At 46.3% G+C, this 18,574-nt stretch overlaps 1 protein-coding gene across 1 annotated transcript; it reads right to left on the bottom strand.

The window, feature by feature from the left end:
* Positions 1 to 5,878: 5,878 nt before the first annotated feature.
* Positions 5,879 to 18,066, bottom strand: pigo (phosphatidylinositol glycan anchor biosynthesis, class O). The gene is made up of 13 exons (XM_066651553.1): positions 17,873 to 18,066; positions 15,982 to 16,463; positions 15,751 to 15,894; positions 15,314 to 15,437; positions 14,882 to 15,041; positions 14,549 to 14,728; positions 13,672 to 14,147; positions 12,917 to 13,534; positions 10,549 to 11,027; positions 10,214 to 10,417; positions 9,520 to 9,710; positions 9,151 to 9,221; positions 5,879 to 9,065 (listed from the first exon to the last, which is right to left on the bottom strand). The coding sequence occupies exons 2-13, from the start codon at positions 16,460 to 16,462 to the stop codon at positions 8,936 to 8,938; spliced, it is 3,258 nt and encodes a 1,085-aa protein (XP_066507650.1). The 5' UTR covers position 16,463; positions 17,873 to 18,066; the 3' UTR covers positions 5,879 to 8,935.
* Positions 18,067 to 18,574: the final 508 nt, after the last annotated feature.

The raw sequence follows: 18,574 nt of genomic DNA, 5'->3' as shown, positions 1-18,574 counted from the left end.
GATGATCCACTGAGCTGTAATAGGGAAAATAAAGCCTGTGTCGTTGCTACTCTGGGTTCAGCACTGCAGAAACTGCACTATGTAACTTTTGGAGGAGGGTAGGAGACTGCCCTAGGAGAGTCATCCCACCAAGGTTCATTTTAATTCAACCAAAGTTGACAAGTATAAAAACACCCTAAGTAAAGTGCAGCTCATTATCCCTTGTTTACTGACTCAGGCAGCTCAGAAAACACTGACTGGGTTGTTTTATTTCGCAGTGTGGGTGTGTAGGAGCTCCAGATCGCCCAATGAATGTGCTAATGCACTCAAAAAGCGATTTTACACGTCCCTTTTGGTTTTAATTTGAAAACATTATAATGGGAATGGGTTTTTTTTTTCCAGATAAAATGCTCACTGAACAGTTAAATAGCTTTATGTATATATTTATATATCGTCCCTGGGACCCAAGACGTCTGCACATTACTGTAGTTAAGGTTCACTTAGATATTTATGTGTAGATCATTCCAAGCCACTGGCGGGTAATTATGATCTTTATTTGGCTTGTCTGTCTTTTTCCGCTGGAATGCTGCCAGCTTTTTGGAAATCCCCTTAGAGTTGCCAGAACATGTAGAGGGTGGGGGGAACTTTCCAGGAAGGGAGCAAAACAAGAAGGGACAGTCTGTCGGTTAGGCATTTCATCATCACCTGCCAAGACCACACCTAGAGCCAAGTGTGATATGGATGTAGCTTGGATACCTTCTTAAACGGTATGTCCATTTGTGGACACTAATTCTGAACGCAGTCTCTTTAGAAAAACATTTCCTGGAATGAGATGCACTGGAGACACCTCACATATTACCCTAGTGCAGGCTAGAGAAGCATAAAACATCTCAGTGTAAGGTTATGGAGATGCTGAACTGGGTGTTGTCTGTAGTGATGAGCACACTCAGTGTTTCTGGGATGAGTTGGAGTGCTAGACCTTACTAATCAATCAACATCTGTGCCTGACTTCACTAACGCTCTGGTGGTTGTCACTAAAACCCTCACAGCATTGTTCCTATTTTCAGTCGCGAATCCATGACTCGTCTGGATTTAAAAACTCGAGCAGTAAGTGCTGTGTCTGATCCACTCGTACCAGCGCAACACACACACAAAATCCACCGAGTGTCACTGCACTGAACCCTAGTCATAGCTGCTCTGTGGTGGAGCTGTAGGGGTCCTGACCATTGAAAACAGGGTGAAAGAGGGCAAGTCTTTAACTGTAGATCTACAAAGTGCTCCTGTATGGTCAGTGGATCTGAGAAAATGAACCACAAGGATGTGGTTTAAATATTATAATATTACGGTATTATACTGAGTGTCCCCCATGTTAACCATACAAGAAGACCACTAGGCGTCACTATAACAGCGGTTTTATAGCGTGAAGGAAAAAAAAATTGGAAAATGACATGCTCATTGTAGAAAATGAGTGTTCATTCGCATGCCTCAGTGAAGGGCAAAACCCCAGTGTGGTGTATTCTGGTGTACACCATTTGTATACTGGATGATCACTAAATTAGGAACACCTACCTTGTTTCTACACTACATAAAGTACACAGAGACGCAGGTGGACCACACTCTGTGGTCAGTGGAGATAAGAGAATGGACAATGAGTGTAGAAAGAAGGCTGGTGTTCCTAATCCAGGTATCATTCAGTGTATAACCTCCATAGAGAAGCATAAAAACAAAATGGGGGACTCTGGAGCAGCCACACGAGGCTAAGGTCACTACAGCTGTAACGTGACTAGTTTTGTATTGTTTCTTGTTTGTGCTCCCCTTGTCATGTGACTGTTCCCTCTGTCTTGTGCCTGCTTCCTGCTTGTTCCCAGGTCATGTGATACCCTTCCCTTGTGTTTCTAGTGTCACGTGGTCACGTGTTGCGTGTGTTGTCATGACATAGTCCTTGTCAGTGTTTTCTGGTTGTGGGTCATTGTGTGTGGTATGTGCTTCATGTCTCTGTTTCATATTAATGCTGTGTTATAGCGTGTTCTATGTTTAAAGCATCATGTTTAGCATTTAGCATTTAGCCCTTGTATTTAGCTCCTTATCCTTTGTGTTTAAGTGCTGTCTTCTATTAAAATCTCCTGCACTTACCTCAATCCCCACTCCTTGTACCTTGTCCTTCTGACCCCCACCCACCCCCACAAAGGTGACAATAGCCAATGCCAAATTTTGGCTTGAGGGGTATTAAGGCCCCAGTACTCGGCTGTGGAGCAGTAGAACTGTGATCTCTGGAGTGATGGTGACATCAGTGTAATCTGCTCCTTTATAGAAAACTGAAATAGTAAAATGAATCAATAACCACTTTGCTACACTGAGGTGACCGAAGTGACTCATTGCTTTTTTAACCACCACAAACTGTCTGCAAAAACAAAAACTTCCCCTGCAAAAGGAGAGAAACAAAGCTCCATTGTTTCCTACAGAGCTGGAGATGATAATGGAACTTGAGGCCCAGGGGGGAGAGGATTCATGATGCAACAGAAGGAAGATATAAATGTTTAGATCTGATATATATCTGTAAACAGCCTTCTACTCCATTCATTCCACTGCCATCTGCTCACACCACAAACTTCTCCAGAAGCTCTGTAGTCATCCCACTCATTTTGAACTCTCCAAGATTCCTGGACCAAAGCAAAAAAAACGCGTGGCACAGATCAGCTACTGATCATCTCAAACCTCCTTGGAGCTGAACTACATCCCATTCATAAGGTTTTATTAGTGCTGTTCTGTACCGATGTGATGACTCAGTACATTTGACTGTGTGTTATATTTAGGAGCATACTCATGAATTATAATGTAGCATATTAATGCACTTTAGTGATTACCGACTATTACACATTATAGCACTTAGTGTAGATGCTAGAGTAGATGAGTGAAATAGCGTTGTGACCAAAGGACCCCTGCCACTTCACTCATGACTGTTTGGACTACCTGCGTCTAGGGATGACTGACCATGTAGAAAATCCAAGATATAGACCCTGTCTTGGGGAAGGAGGGGTCAGCACCTGGCTTCTCCTTGTCCTTCACACATATACCATACCCCTGGATCTATTTATCCAAATCACTTTCAGTGGTTAATGATCCATAATCCACAATGCTTATATACTAGAATACTACATAGTACATTACAGCCAAGTACTACACTATATTAGCAGTAATTTAAAGAAATGGTTTAGTGTGTAATAGTACAGTAGTGTACTATAGTAGTAGGGTACTTTAGGATTTGACTGGTATGGCATACTTCTGCAGCCTATATAAAGTTTAATATAAGAAAATACACTTGTCATGGTCTTGTGTGCTCTATATTTATCGTACAGCGTGGGCCATTTTTATGGATACACCTTAATACAATGGGAATGGTTGGTGATATTAACTTCCTGTTTGTGGCACATTAGTATATGGGACGGGGAAAACTTTTCAAGATGGGTGGTGACCATGGCGGCCATTTTAGATCCAACTTTTGTTTTTTCAATGGGAAGAGAGTCATGTGACACATCAAACTTATTGGGAATTTCACAAGAAAAACAATGGTGTGCTTGGTTTTAACGTAACTTTATTCTTTCATGAGTTATTTACAAGTCACTGACCACTTATAAAATGTGTTCAAAGTGCTGCCCATTGTGTTGGATTGTCAATGCAACCCTCTTCTCCCACTCTTCACACACTGATAGGAACACCGCAGGAGAAATGCTAGCACAGGCTTCCAGTGTCTGTAGTTTCAGGTGCTGCACGTCTCGTATCCCATATACTACATCTTCCATATACTAATGTGCCACAAACAGGAAGTAAATATAACCATTCCCATTTTATTAAGGTGTATCCATATAAATGGCCCACCCTGTAGTATACTATAATATTATAAGTAATAGGTCTGGGGTAATTGTGTATAATTGTAACAGAACTATGTGTATTATACTACACTAATCCAGTGATGCTGAAATGAATGCATTAGCTAAGTAGAAATCCACATACAGAAATGTGGATTTTTCAACTGTGCCTTAGCAGCCCCCCCCAGGGGTCCACAGCCTCCAGTTTGAGACCCCCCTGGGTTCTAACAGCTGTAGAAAAACCTGAGTAACTACTCTCCATCTTAAAGTAAAGCAAACCTTCCCAAGAAGATGGGAAATCATTTCTCAGGTTAAAACTCAGGATGAGGGCAGCATGTTGTGGAGGAAGCAAAACAAATAAAAAGCTGACTGACTGAAAAGCTGGGAAGTCCCTCCCTGTGTCCGGTCAGAGCGCCACCATCCTGGACTAGCTCGGTTTATCACAACAGATACAAGAACTACTTCAATGATGAGTGTTTTCCTGTTTTTAAAGAACAGAACCTATAGTTAAACCGTGTCCACTCACAGTCCACTCTGTTAGACACTCCTACTTCCTTGTAGATGTAGAGTCAGAGACAGTAGCTCATCTGTCGCTGCACAGTGTGTGTCGCTCGTCCTCTAGTCCTTCATCAGTGACACAGGACGCTGTCGGCTGGATGTTTTTGGTCGGTGGGCTGTTCTCAGTCCAGACACTGAGGGGTTTAAAAACTCCAGCAGCTACTGCTGTGTCTGATCCACTCTAGACCAGCACAACACACACTAACACACCACCACCACGTCAGTGTCACTGCAGCGTTGAGAATGATCCACTGCTCTGTGGGGGTCCTGAGGGGTCTGGGCAATTTATCTCAGAGGTAAAGGACGGTGACCTCCCTCTCCAGAGAACACAGTTCCACTGTTCTACAGCCAAATGCTTACAGAGGGAAACCTCAGGCTCATGTGCAGTTGCTCCAGAAATTCTTATATCATTGAAAGCTTTTCTGTCAAGGTTACGCAAACTATGTGTGAACAACTGAAAGTCTGTGTCCACAGCGGGTGCGCCTTAAAGCAGGTTATTATCATCGTGGGATAGCGACGCCCTCTGCTGTATGATGAAGGAAGTAGTCTTATCTCAGCAGCCAGATTTTATATGGAGGTAAAAAATAAATGATATAAGTATAAATAAATATAATAATAAATTTATAAAAAAAATAAATACATTGTTGTCATAAAAAGGCCAGACTTAAAGTAAATATTTTTTAATTTATCTATACATTTCCATAAAATTTTCTGTATTTTTACTTTTATTTATTTATGCATGTATTTCTGCAACTGTGTGTTAAATGAGTGGGCGGTCCAAACCTCACTCGAAAGCAGGATTGGTCAGTTTGGTGAACCAGACAGAAGCAACCGAACAACTTAATGTCGTCATGACCAAGGCTAGCTTTGCTATCTTTTGATTAGCTTCACAATGGCGGCTAGCAGAACTGCTACACCCTATGAACCGGACCGTGCTTCTCTATGGTTCACAAAACTGACCAATCCTGCCTTCGAGTGAGGTTAGGACTGCCCACTCAATTAACATACAAGTACAGAAACACAAACTAAGAAAATGTGGAAATATGAATATATATATAAAATAAATGAAAGTAAAAATAGAGAAAAAGCCCAAAAATTGATATGTATAGAAATGTATAGATAAATTTAAAACCTTAAAATAAAGTGTGCTCTTCTCATGACAATTTTTTATTTATTTATGTATAAATTTATATTTATATCATTTTAGTCGCCCATAATCTTAAGTGTGGTGGCTTTATGGTAAAATAATTCAAACAAACAACATTCATTTTCAAACTGTAGAAAATATTTAATCAGTGTCTCCTTCGTCCATGATCATTTCATTTAAAACAATTGTAATACATTTATAGATTTCATTCACGCCCTCTTAATCAAGTTATCACCCATTAATACATTAGTAAACAGTATTTCAGATAACAATCCATCCAGCCAAAACCTCCCCCCAACACACACACACACCCACACCCACACCCACACACACGAGCAGTTAACACAGCTCTGGAATTTATGGCTAAACGTAAACAGACCATCAGCCATTAATTTCTCACAAAAAAAAATAAAAACAAATTAAGTTAATTTATCAGTAACACACAAATGATCAACTGCAAATAAATAGAAGTCAATGTGCAGTGAAGGAATCAGACGTGTCCCTCAGGTCACACCACTCAAGGCCCATAAAGCTAATGACCTCTGACCTGACCAGCCGAGCAAAGCACTGTTTATCATCGCCGGACTGACCCTGAAACGGAGCGGAGCGCTTATTGCCAAGAAAGAATTAGACCAGAAAGACTAGCGTTTGCTCCACTGAACCAAACACAGAAAAAAACAGTTAAAAAAAGAAAGAAACTGTCTTCAAACCCCAGAGCCCTCAGGGAGTCCGACACCTGTTCTCAGGAGGCAGGAAGGCAAAATTCAGACTTATGCTGATGAGTGTTTGGCTCATTCTCAAAATTATCACTTATTTCTCCCCCAAATTGGTCTCATTTCAAAAGCTGATCACTTAGAATAAATGTATTAAATCAAAATAAATATATACAGTCCCAATTCGGACATATTCTCAGGAATTTTGAATTCTTAAGACATTTCCACATTCTGTGCTACTGATTTTAAAAGAGAATGTCGTTATTTTGGGACAGCGGGTGGTTATTTGGTGTTGTGTCACTCACAGAATTGAAGTTGTGTGACACTGAGTCAATACCTTGAGAAAATAAGTAGTTGTTTTTACTGACACTCATCGAAAATTGGCACAGGATTGGTTTTAACTATTCCACACCCATCTGCGTCAAGTAGTGGTGTGCTAAAGTAGGACTACAACTGCAACGACCAGCAGTTAGCGCTTGACTCCAACAGCTAATTGCCATTTATATGGGACACCTTACAACATGGCGGCCATTTTGAAGTCGGCCTAATAAGTTTGATGTGTCACATGACCCTCTTCCCATTGAAAAAACAAAACAAAAGTTGGATCCAAAATGGAATTTCACAAGAAAAACAATGGTGTGCTTAAGATGTATCCACATAAATGGCCCACTCTGTAGTTACTGTAAAACCAGAGGTGCCTAATCCAATGGAATAAATGTAACAGACTGAAATTAATTCATCGACTGTCAACACTCCACAGTGTATTTCAGGGTATGATCATTTCTGACACACTGTAACACACTACAGGAAGCCTAAGGGGTGATGGGTGCTTTCCCTGCATCAGAAAATAAGGTGATAAAACTTGGAATGTGTAACTTTGGAAGGGAAAAGGAAAAACTCATGATGTGATTTGTTGAAGAATGAATTAATACAAATACACAGAGCCCTGTTGGGGACATCACCAGTAATAAATGTTATGCATGTGAACGACTTAGTGACATATACCTATGAGTTAACAAGGTGTGGGAATGAGATATTTAGTGCGTGGGAATGACTTAAGGCATGGGACTATGGGACAGACTTAGTAAAACATAGGACGTTACTTACTTCAATCTCTCGTTCCCCTGCTGTATTATGTCAATCCCACATCTTATTATGACAGATTCATTTATTCGTTCTTCTTCTCTAACCACTTCATCCTGTCCAGGACCACACTCTGAAGAGAGAGCCAGTCCATCACAGTGCTTTATTATCACATTCCCACACCTTAATATGTACAGGGTGGGCCATTTATATGGATACACTTTAATTCAATGGGAATGTTTGGTTACCTCCTGTTTTTGGCACATTAGTGTATGGAAGGGGGGGAAACTTTTCAAGATGGTGGTGACCATGGCGGCCATTTTGAAGTTGGCCATTTTGAATCCAACTTTTGTTTTTTCAATGCGAAGAGGGTCATGTGACACATCAAACTCATTGGGAATTTCACAAGAAAAACAATGGTGTGCTTCAAGATGGTCGTCACCCATCCTGAAAAGTTTCCCCCGTCCCGTATGCTAATGTGCCACAAACAGGAAGTTAGCATCACCAACCATTCCCATTTTATTAAGGCGTATCCATATAAACGGCCCACCCTGTAGTTCCATGTCACCAGCAGGGGGCACTGTGGCAACAGATTAATCCATTCTAAAAACAATGCTGTTATTATTAGGTGTACAAATACGTTTTGTAATGTATAATATAATTCCAAATGAAAACTCCTGCTCTTTTGGTATGTTTTGTAGTATTAAAAATCCCCATCTGTAAATCGTCTAAACCAAAACCTTACGTTCGGATACAATATCATCGCCAAGAACAGAACAAATCCATCTTCTGCAGTGCTTTTTCCTGATGGAGCTCAGAACGAACTCAACGCCCAATAAACTCTTCACTCGCCACTTTAGTTTTCAGGCTATTTTTTTCGTTGAATACAATGAATTACGACAAAGGTCTTTTTTAATATCACAAAAATCGTTGGAATAAAACGACAAAAGAGCTAAGGCCAAAGGTTTTGGACATCTGCTCATCCATCACGTCCTCTGAAATGAAGGGTGTAAACATGGAGTGCAGTTTGTCATTCTTCTGTAAAGGCTTTAGCCTCTGAACACTTGTGTGTGGATCTGATTGCATACTACCACAAGGATAAGTTGATGTTGGACGACTAGTTCTGCCACTCCGACTGATCCCAAAGGTACCGACACGCCAGAGAACACGGTTCCACTGCTCCACAGGCCAGCGCCTGGCATCGAGCGTGGTGACCGTAGACTTACAGAAGTTCCACAAACAGATCCTGCAGACGTCCAGCTATTTAAGCTAGGGTTAGGTTCATGAAAAGCAGCCTCTGGGTCAGAGGTGTGTATGGCAGTATAAATGCAGGCTTCTCCATCTCTCCCTCTTCACCCACAAAGGCAGCGGTGCCTCAAAAGACTCCGTATAAGAGTCAAGAGTGTTCACAGTACCAGTGTAATTCATCAGCAGCGCTCCACGTCCCCTCAAGAGGAGATCCAGAGAGAGTGAGGTCACTCCAACACCTCTTTGGTCCAGACAGGAAACAGGGCAGGGCCCTGAAGGAGTGAGCAGTGCATACGGTGTTGTCTTGTTGGCAGTCGTGTTGGAGCAGACGCTTTCCGGCGCTACCTGGTGTTTCCTGGCAGGAGTTTCTGAAATAAACGAGCCACAGCTACGTCCACCCTCAGGACTAGAGTGACCCCCACCAGCACAAAAACACTGGCCACGAGGAAGCCACTCGCCTCGAACATCAGCCTGAAAACACACAGTAATACAGCCATGAATCAAGTCTAAAATAGGTGGGTCTTAAGAGGGGTGTTAGACCGTGTCTGTCACTTACTTGGGTGCAAACACTTTCCACACCATGAGGTGCCTCCTGAGGATCGCAGCAGCACACACCGATGCCAACACCTTTATACACACACATCCACATAAGAAATTAAACACGTACACACAAATATACTAAACACAACACAGTTACCAACACCTGGAGACACAAGAGAGTCCTGAGGCATGACAAACACACCCCAAACACACACACGGCAGGGTTTCATCTCAGTTCCAGAAGTTTTCTGTCCCATGACAGTGATTTTACACCATGGCGACCCATCCCGTGTGTTATAATAGCTGTTAGATTTTACAAACCCTATCCAAGTTGAGCACGTTGTGTGAGACATGCTGCTCTAACTGTAACGGCTCTTGCGTGTACCTGAGCACCGCTGACGAACAGGTAGCGAGCTGCGAGCTGCAACAGAGCTGAGCTGAACTGCTGAGGGCTTTCCCGCAGCCTCATCTCCATGACAACGTCATCTCCATCCTCTCCTGCAGCCGCCGAGCGAAGGGTTCGAGAACCTCGCACCTCACAGACAAGCGGCCAGAACAGCAGCAGAGGACAACCAGCTACACACACACACACACAAAAAATGAATTTAAGTCGATCTCAATCCTGATTTTTTCCTGTAAACGCATTGTAAACAACAAGCCCTGTTCATGTGGCATCTCTCCCTAGTTCTAGGTCACTTCAGTCACTATTAAAAGGAACATATTCTCCCTCTTTTCCCACAGATAAGTTTCTCAAACCCCACAGCAGCGTCCCCCCCTCTCTCTCAATGCTTTCAGCGTCTGTTCCTTTAAAGGACAACGAGCCGCTTCACCCCGACCCTGAGTGCACAGCATTGTGGAGCGAGGAGCAGGAGCTCTGAGTCTTCCCTTGAGAAAAGAACATAACACACAACTGCTCCTCGGTGGGGTGGGATGGTTACATGTCTCTTCGGCATGACCTGGCTTTCTCTCAGTGACCGGGTCATTTACCAAGACCACCGCACCATTTGGAAGCCCCCATCCTTTTCCCGTTGATGAAAATAGGGTGTAAATGTAGAGTGTAAAAGAGTGTTTTTATGTACCTGCGAATATGATGTGAGAGGCAAAGGTGTTGAGAGTGACGAGTGCGGCAGGCAACACTGTGCCCGAGTGACCCTGTGGAAACCCCACGAACGCTGCCCCCCACTGGATGGAGGGGAAAGTGGGCAGGTGGCCGGTGGCGTGGAAAAACTGAGTAGCAGCCAGTGACCACAGGACCACCGGAGCCCATGGCACACTGAACACATCTGAGGAGGAATCACAACACACACATCACATACATGTTGACCCTTGTTAATACTTTCTCAGTAATTAAATAAACAAAGTGATTCTTAATGTATAATGTATAAATGTATGATAAATGACATATAAAGCTTACTGCTGTGACTCTGCAGAGATGATATGGAGCTGGCAGAGGCGTGGAGGTGCAGTAAGGCAGCTGCCTGTGCTAGCATTAGCAGGAAAGCTAAGGCCATGCCTTCAGGGTGCAGCAGAAGCAAACCGAGGCCCAGCAGGCCGCACAGGATCAGCAGAGGGGCCGAGTACACGGACCCGAGTCCATACGCCTCCACAGCCGGCCGGGGCTCTGACCCCTCAGTCCCTCCTCCCCCACCGGAGCCCCCTTCGGCCTCTAAGGATCGGCGGATGCGCTGGTACAGCTGTGGGATGAGGTGCTGCAGTTCGGCCTGGGGGCTGATCCCAGTGCTGGCGCGATACTGAGGCGGAGGCATGGACGAGCCTCTAGGGCTCAGAGGGGTCCGGGACTTCAGGAAAACGGTCAGAGGGTCCAGCCACAGCAGCAAGAGCCCCAGAGCCAGCAAACCCAAGACCAGCCTCGGCAAAACTATCTGTGCAAAGCTGAAAATCACAGGACAGACATTTAAACCTTTACAATTTTCTGTAATTACATCTCTATTACACTACATGGACCTTTATAGCAGGAAGGTTTTATACACTACATATAAGAACACTGCTGTGAGGATGTGATAGCATTCAGTGACAGGTACCTCCGTGAGGACGACTACTGATGCTGGATAATTAGTTCTGAATCAAAACTCCGATGCCAATCAACATGGAGCTACACAAGAGCCTACGGTCAATGCCAAGTGATGGCTGGGAAGGTATAGAGCTTCCAAGCACTGGGCTCTGGAACAAAAATCAGGCTCACAGTGGATCTGGAGCCCACTCGGAATCACTGCGCACAAAGGTTGCAGTCCATCACAGGGCATCTCACACACACCCAGTCACCCACACACTCACACAATGTCTCAGCCAATCCGCATACCAACTGTGGGAAGAAACCGGAGCACCTGGAGGAAACCCACGCAGACACAGAGAGAACACACCACACTCCTCACAGACAGCCACCCGGAGGAAACCCACACAGACACAGGGAGAACACACCACACTCCTCACAGACAGTCACCCGGAGGAAACCCACACAGACACAGGGAGAACACACCACACTCCTCACAGACAGTCACCCGGAGGAAACCCACACAGACACAGAGAGAACACACCACACTCCTCACAGACAGTCACCCGGAGGAAACCCACACAGACACAGGGAGAACACACCACACTCCCCACAGACAGTCACCCGGAGGAAACCCACACAGACACAGAGAGAACACACCACACTCCTCACAGATAGTCACCCGGAGGAAACCCACACAGACACAGAGAGAACACACCACACTCCTCACAGATAGTCACCCGGAGGAAACCCACACAGACACAGAGAGAACACACCACACTCCTCACAGATAGTCACCCGGAGGAAACCCACACAGACACAGAGAGAACACACCACACTCCCCACAGACAGTCACCCGGAGGAAACCCACACAGACACAGAGAGAACACACCACACTCCTCACAGATAGTCACCCGGAGGAAACCCACACAGACACAGAGAGAACACACCACACTCCTCACAGACAGTCACCCGGAGGAAACCCACACAGACACAGGGAGAACACACCACACTCCTCACAGACAGTCACCCGGAGGAAACCCACACAGACACAGAGAGAACACATCACACTCCTCACAGACAGTCACCCGGAGGAAACCCACACAGACACAGAGCGAACACAGCACACTCCTCACAGACAGTCACCCGGAGGAAACCCACACAGACACAGAGAGAACACACCACACTCCTCACAGATAGTCACCCGGAGGAAACCCACACAGACACAGAGAGAACACACCACACTCCTCACAGATAGTCACCCGGAGGAAACCCACACAGACACAGAGAGAACACACCACACTCCCCACAGACAGTCACCCGGAGGAAACCCACACAGACACAGAGAGAACACATCACACTCCTCACAGACAGTCACCCGGAGGAAACCCACACAGACACAGAGCGAACACAGCACACTCCTCACAGACAGTCACCCGGAGGAAACCCACACAGACACAGAGCGAACACACCACACTCCTCACAGACAGTCACCCGGAGGAAACCCACACAGACACAGAGCGAACACAGCACACTCCTTGCGGACAGTAAGAGTGAGGTGAGGATCAAACCCAGTGGCGATACCAGCAGCAACATCTGCACCTGACTTCAAGATGGCTGAACGCAATCATATCCTCACAGAAAATGTTCACCCATCCAGCAAAAGTGGGACAGACAGTTTACTGAGACCCTCCAGAGATTTCAGAGGGTTTTCAGGTGCCCACACCCCAAACTACATTAATCTACCAAACTGGGTCCGATCAGAACGTACCTAATGAGCTCGGCCAGGTTCCTGAAGCTGTCCTCTGGAGTGGCACTAACGGCCCAGTGCAGGCCCATGCAGATGGAGGCTAGAGGCAGAAGGAAGCGGGCAGTAAAGACAGCAACACTGGGGACGTTCAGGTTCCCGAAGTGTCTCAGCCAGCGGTGGAGCAGGAACGCCCAGCCAGAGAGAGAGGCCAGGGACAGGACATAGTACAGGTTCCTCATCCTGCTCTCCTGCACACGAGAGAGAGGCGTGAGGAAGACGGACGGCTGGCACGAACCCTGCTCCTCCCGGCAGCTGTGGAAAGAGAGAGAGAGATAGAGGCAGCCCACCAGGACCCCCACACTGACCAGCAGGGCGGTGCTCTCCCGCCGCACCACAGACGGCGGCAGAGCGGCCGGGAGGAGACCAGCAGCTTTCTGAGAGTCCGCAGGAGAACTGGACATCAGCAGCCCGTCCCAGTTCAGCCTCAAAGGGACATACAGGCCCAGCGTGAAGAGCAGGAAAGTGACCACTCTCCCCTCGGAGATTACGTAGCTGTCCGAGAGCAAAGAGCAGCAGCGGAGGAGGAGGACGAGGAGCGGAGGAGTGAAGAGGCGCCAGACAGAGAGAGGTCCACAAGAGCTGCAGAGACAAAAACAACAAAAACATTGAAATCATACAATATACTCCAGCAGCACTGCTGTGTCTGATCCACTCGCACCAGCACAACACACACTAACACACCACCACCACGTCAGTGTCACTGCAGGGTGCCTTACCTGCTTCGGGTAACACTCCGTTTAACCCTCCACAGAAACGTGAGCTCAGATATCAGTGCCGCGCCTCCCAAACACCACGAGATCTCCACGAATCCCATCACGAGCAACTGAACGGCTACTGCAGCTCCACCCCCCAGGACCCCAGAGATCACAGAGACCTTCAGGACTCCACTCTGCAGGACCACGAGGGACAGTTCTGAAAGCAGGAAACACACCACACATGCCAGGCCGAGGACCAGAAGACCCCCGGCCATCTTCAAGGGGTTGAAACGAGCCCAGGAGGCGCGGCAGGTCTCCCGCACTGAGGTCAGATACGCCTGCATTGAGACCCTGAGCTCGGCGGAGGGAGGAGACCCTTCTTTCACACGGTCGAGGTACTCGGAACTCAACCGGGAGAAGTGATACTGGAGCTCAGACAGACTGTCTGCTGGGATGTCTTTGGCCATGTGAGAGTATGTCTCCAGAAAGCGGTTCACCTGAACAGAGGACAAAGACAAAAATGACACCAAGAACCATGGCTCAGATTCATTCAGGAGGACGTTAATGTAAATCAAGACTGGACAACAATATAAATATGTTGTATGTATGTCGTACAGACTGATATGTGATACGTATGTCGTGCAGATGCTTTGGTAGTGAGCCAATGGCAGCACTTGTGTGTGGAGTTTGAGGCACTGCTCCCCCTACTAGAGTTTAACTGAGGGTGAGAGTTTTGCGGCAAAGTCAAGCGTCAATCAAATAAATCACAGTGAAATATTTCTTTAAACCGAACGCGCAGGAGGTGCAGCGCATGTTTATATTCGTTCACATGGAAAATGTATTGGTCTGTGAAACGTGCTTCTCAGTTAACCGACTGATCAGATTCGCTATTTCTCACCTGTTTGACGTTGATCCACAGCGCCTCCGTCTGGCTGAGGGCTGCAGGTGCACCCACAGAGCTGTTTTCGGGGAAGAGAGGCACCAGAACCTGCCCCACGTTACTGTAGGGAATGGGCACACCCAGCAACAGCGCGAGCGTAGGCACTAAATCTGTCTGAGGGACCACCTCCGGCTCCACCTACACACGTAGCACAAATACACGTTCAAATCGTTCTCCAAACTGGACACTCGCTGAAATGTCTAATAAATAATGAACAGGACGAGCTGTGTGCCATCTTCTTAACCACTATTTATTGCACACGCTCGGTGTGCGGGTACTCCAGTCTCTGACCTGCAAGCCAGGGGCTGGGAAGAGAGGTGATCCGCTGTAGAGGAAAAGAGCAGCGTCCGTCTCTTTCTGGCTCTCTCCTCCGTGATCTCCTGTGTCCGTCATCCCATGATCCCCCATCACCACCAACAGCGTGTCGTTCTGCAGACGCTTAATCACTGACCTAGGGTCAGAAACACAAAAACAACCGGTCGTTGACTGCTGGCCTCTGGGATTACCAAAGAATATGAAAATGAGTGTTAACTACTTTCACAACCGTTCTATTAAGTTTAACTCACTTCAGATGAAGGATTTGATTACTTCGGAGTCCCTTAGTGAACAAGGCTATGCTCCACAGGGCAAGGCTTTATTGAAAACGGGTGTCAGTTGACTGACTGCTCATTAAACTGGGGTCATCTGGGCTCCTGGAGATTCTCACACACTATGATCACTGACCTTATAACGTCGTCCATCTGTGTGAGCTTCTCAGCCATGGCGGGGTGGTCAGGACCGAACCTGTGCCCACAGTGATCCACTCCCAGGAAGTGAGCGATCAGAACGTCCCAGTCATCTCCGTCCACTGTGAGGAAGACAGGGTTGTTATACCTTATCTGCACATGGTTGTGCGTCCTATCACATAATCGAGACTGTTATAGCTTTATGTAGTTTATACAGACGATATAGAAGAGGTATTCAACCAGGCATCATCCCTGCAGTACCTTCACAAACAACTGGGGGCTCCTACAGTTTTAATAACTCTGTGATGGCATTATATGGTTGTCTCGACACTGGTTAGGTGTAAGCTGCCATCACGTGTTAGTTACATTAGCCTCGTAGCTCGAGGACACACTAAAGAGGTAAGCGTCGGACCCCCCCCCCCGGGGCAAACTCACACGTAGGGAAGATGTTCTGGAGGATGCCGTTGTCCACGGTGTGCAGGTCTTTCACGTTGAATGACGGAAAAGGGAGGGAGCGATGGAACTTTCTGGGAAAAAGACTCACCCAGGTATCGTCTCCCATGAAGACGACTCGCTTTCCTTCACACACACGGGAGAGAACAGCGAGCTTCATTAGCCACCGACTCAATAACACAACGATACGGTACGACAGGTCTTGTTCCTCACCTGCTTGACCCAGCTGGTGGACGAGGTTATCCTCGAGGACGGCGCTGGAGGCGAAGTTGTTGCCCACGTCGATGAAGGTGGGCAGGGAGCCAGTGGTGAAGCCTTTGATCCTCTGCATGGTTGTGGTGGGCGGATCTGCTCTGAAGGTGAAAAGCCTGCTCTGGGACGGCCGAGAGGAGACCATCTCGTTCAGCACGGGCAGTTTATTCTGGAAGGGCCTGGGGTAGGGGTTTTCCGGGTCATAGTGTGTAAACTCTGCCTTCAAGGCGTCGATGATGAGGACCACGGCTCTGCGGAAACGAGGCTCTTTCAGACAGAAATCTCCCTTGGCGTCGGCTCCCGGCGGCAGGACGTCTGCACAGGAGCTGGTCCTGTTCACCTCCAGACGCACCAGGAGGAAACCGCCCACGAAGAGGAAGACACCCACATAAAACACCGAGCAGATCCAGAGCAGGAGGGCCAGGACAGGGAGCCTCTTCATTCTGTAGAGGAGAGGAAAGCAAAGGATGAATGAACTGATGTGTACAGCAAGAATTTCACGCACGCGAAACCCACTGAAGCTAAGCCAGTGATTGGATGAGAGACCTCCTACTAAGAAAGCTTGGGGTTGCTGGAATTAGACAGGGGGCGCTGTTTCCTTGGTCCACGTGGATCCCAATGCCTGGGTGCACTGACAGGGACAGTGTTACACACCTTTCACATGCTTCACCAACTCTTCAGTTCAGGAAGTGTGTTCACACTGCAGCTTCAGTGTGTCACTGTGAAGTTTTAGGAACACTTTGGAAAAGTCTTCAGCTTCAGTCCACTTTATCTTGATATTTCCCTGTGATGGACTTGAGGCTCTGTCCTGGGAGTGACTCTGGGTCGGCTCAGGACCCACCATGACCCTGACCAGGGTGAAGCAGTTGCAAAAGATGAATAGATTAATGAGTTTTCCAGATATATAGTGAAATCTACGACCCGTTTCCTGTGCTGCCAAACAACCCCAGAACACACCACCTCCACCCCTTGTTCCACAGCAGGCCACGTCTCCTTTTCACCACCTGCTGCTCGTGTTTTCTCCAAACACAGCCTGGAGGTAATGGCCATATCTTTGCTGTGACGCGGGGGTTTTGTTCGCCTTCAGATCAGCGCAGGTGGAGCACAGAGAACGTTCTTGTCTTTCCGGATCTTGCTGTGACATGCGCAGATCCCCTTTATGGCCGTAAAGACTGGACCACTGGAAGAACAGCTAAGCTACAAACTCACCTTCATTCCCTGTGCTTAAAGCCACACTAGGTAAGATTTTGTATGTGTGCCCTACAGTTGCAAAGCGTAAATCACTTCTACAGCACTGCCCTGAATCCCTACCCTCCTCCAAAATTACACAGTGCAGTTTCTTCAGCGCTGAGCCTAGAGTAGCAACAACAGTAGAGCTATTATCCCTTTTAGAGGTCAGTGGGTCATCACAAGGATTTTGAAGCTGCATTGGTAAGGTATAACTTCTACCTAATGTTCCTTTAAGTTAAAAAAATAACCTCTAACATTTGCAGAAGCAGACATTGGACTGACATTGGAGAAGAGTCATGAACCCCATCTCTTTGCACTGTTTAAACAGAGAGGGTCTATCAACTGAAGCAGAAAATGAAGGAAGACATGGGTTTAAATGCTGCAAATGAGGTTCTAAACGTGCTAAACTTTGTACAATGGCAAAGAGCAATAAACACGAAAATGTGCCAATATTATATCAGCAGAGGAATAAATGTAGTTTTTTAAAAGTGTATTGAGGTAACCCCTGTTTACTGAAGCTGGAGAGTCGATACGAGTCGTGTGAGTTCGGCTCAGAGGGTCTCAGTGAGGACAGGAGAGGAGTGAATGCCGAGTTCTGTCCGAGGGTCTTCACCACACTGACCTTGCACAGCTCTACTCGTCCTCTTCTCTCTCTTCTTTGCCCTCTGTCTCCTTCTCTGTGCTCTCGGAACCGGGACCGTCACCGTCTCTCTCAGTAAATATCGCCAGCTTCATCAGGAACCGCAGACAGAGCTCATTAAAGCCATTTCTCTGCTTTATATCGCCTCATCACCTGCGTCCGCTCTCCTCCGTCGCCATGCGCTGCTCCTGGCCACTGAGGGGTACGTGTATCAAAATAAAAGTCGCGACTTTTATTATTCTTTGAGATTTTAGCTTTGTGATTCGTTAAGTTAAATGTAATTTATATACATTACATTTTTCAGGTTCGTTATTTCATTATAAAATAAAAACAAATAATATTAAAACAAATTTTAATATTTTTTAAAAAAATTTAAATTATTACGGTTTAAATCAATATGCCATTCAGCCTATTTTAATGGCATGCTCTGAGAGTCTATGTAGAAAACCATTGTTGAGAAAAGGTCACTGATCCAATGTCAAACGTGGGCTAGAGGACTGTGTTCTGTTTTTTTTTGTTGTTTTTTTTTACAAATTTAAGTTTTGCAAATATTTGTATAAATATTGTTTAAAAAAATGTGTTGCTTTTTATATATATATTTTTTTTACAGTGGTCTGTGGGAGGAAACGAGCACCTGGAGGAAACCCACACAGACACAGGGAGGAGAGGGTCCAACCCCTGGAG

This window comes from Hoplias malabaricus, chromosome 18 (genome assembly GCF_029633855.1).
Source record: "Hoplias malabaricus isolate fHopMal1 chromosome 18, fHopMal1.hap1, whole genome shotgun sequence".
Lineage (NCBI taxonomy): Eukaryota > Metazoa > Chordata > Actinopteri > Characiformes > Erythrinidae > Hoplias > Hoplias malabaricus.
Note: the sequence above shows the minus strand (reverse complement) of the source record. Positions and strands in the feature narration are given on the sequence as shown.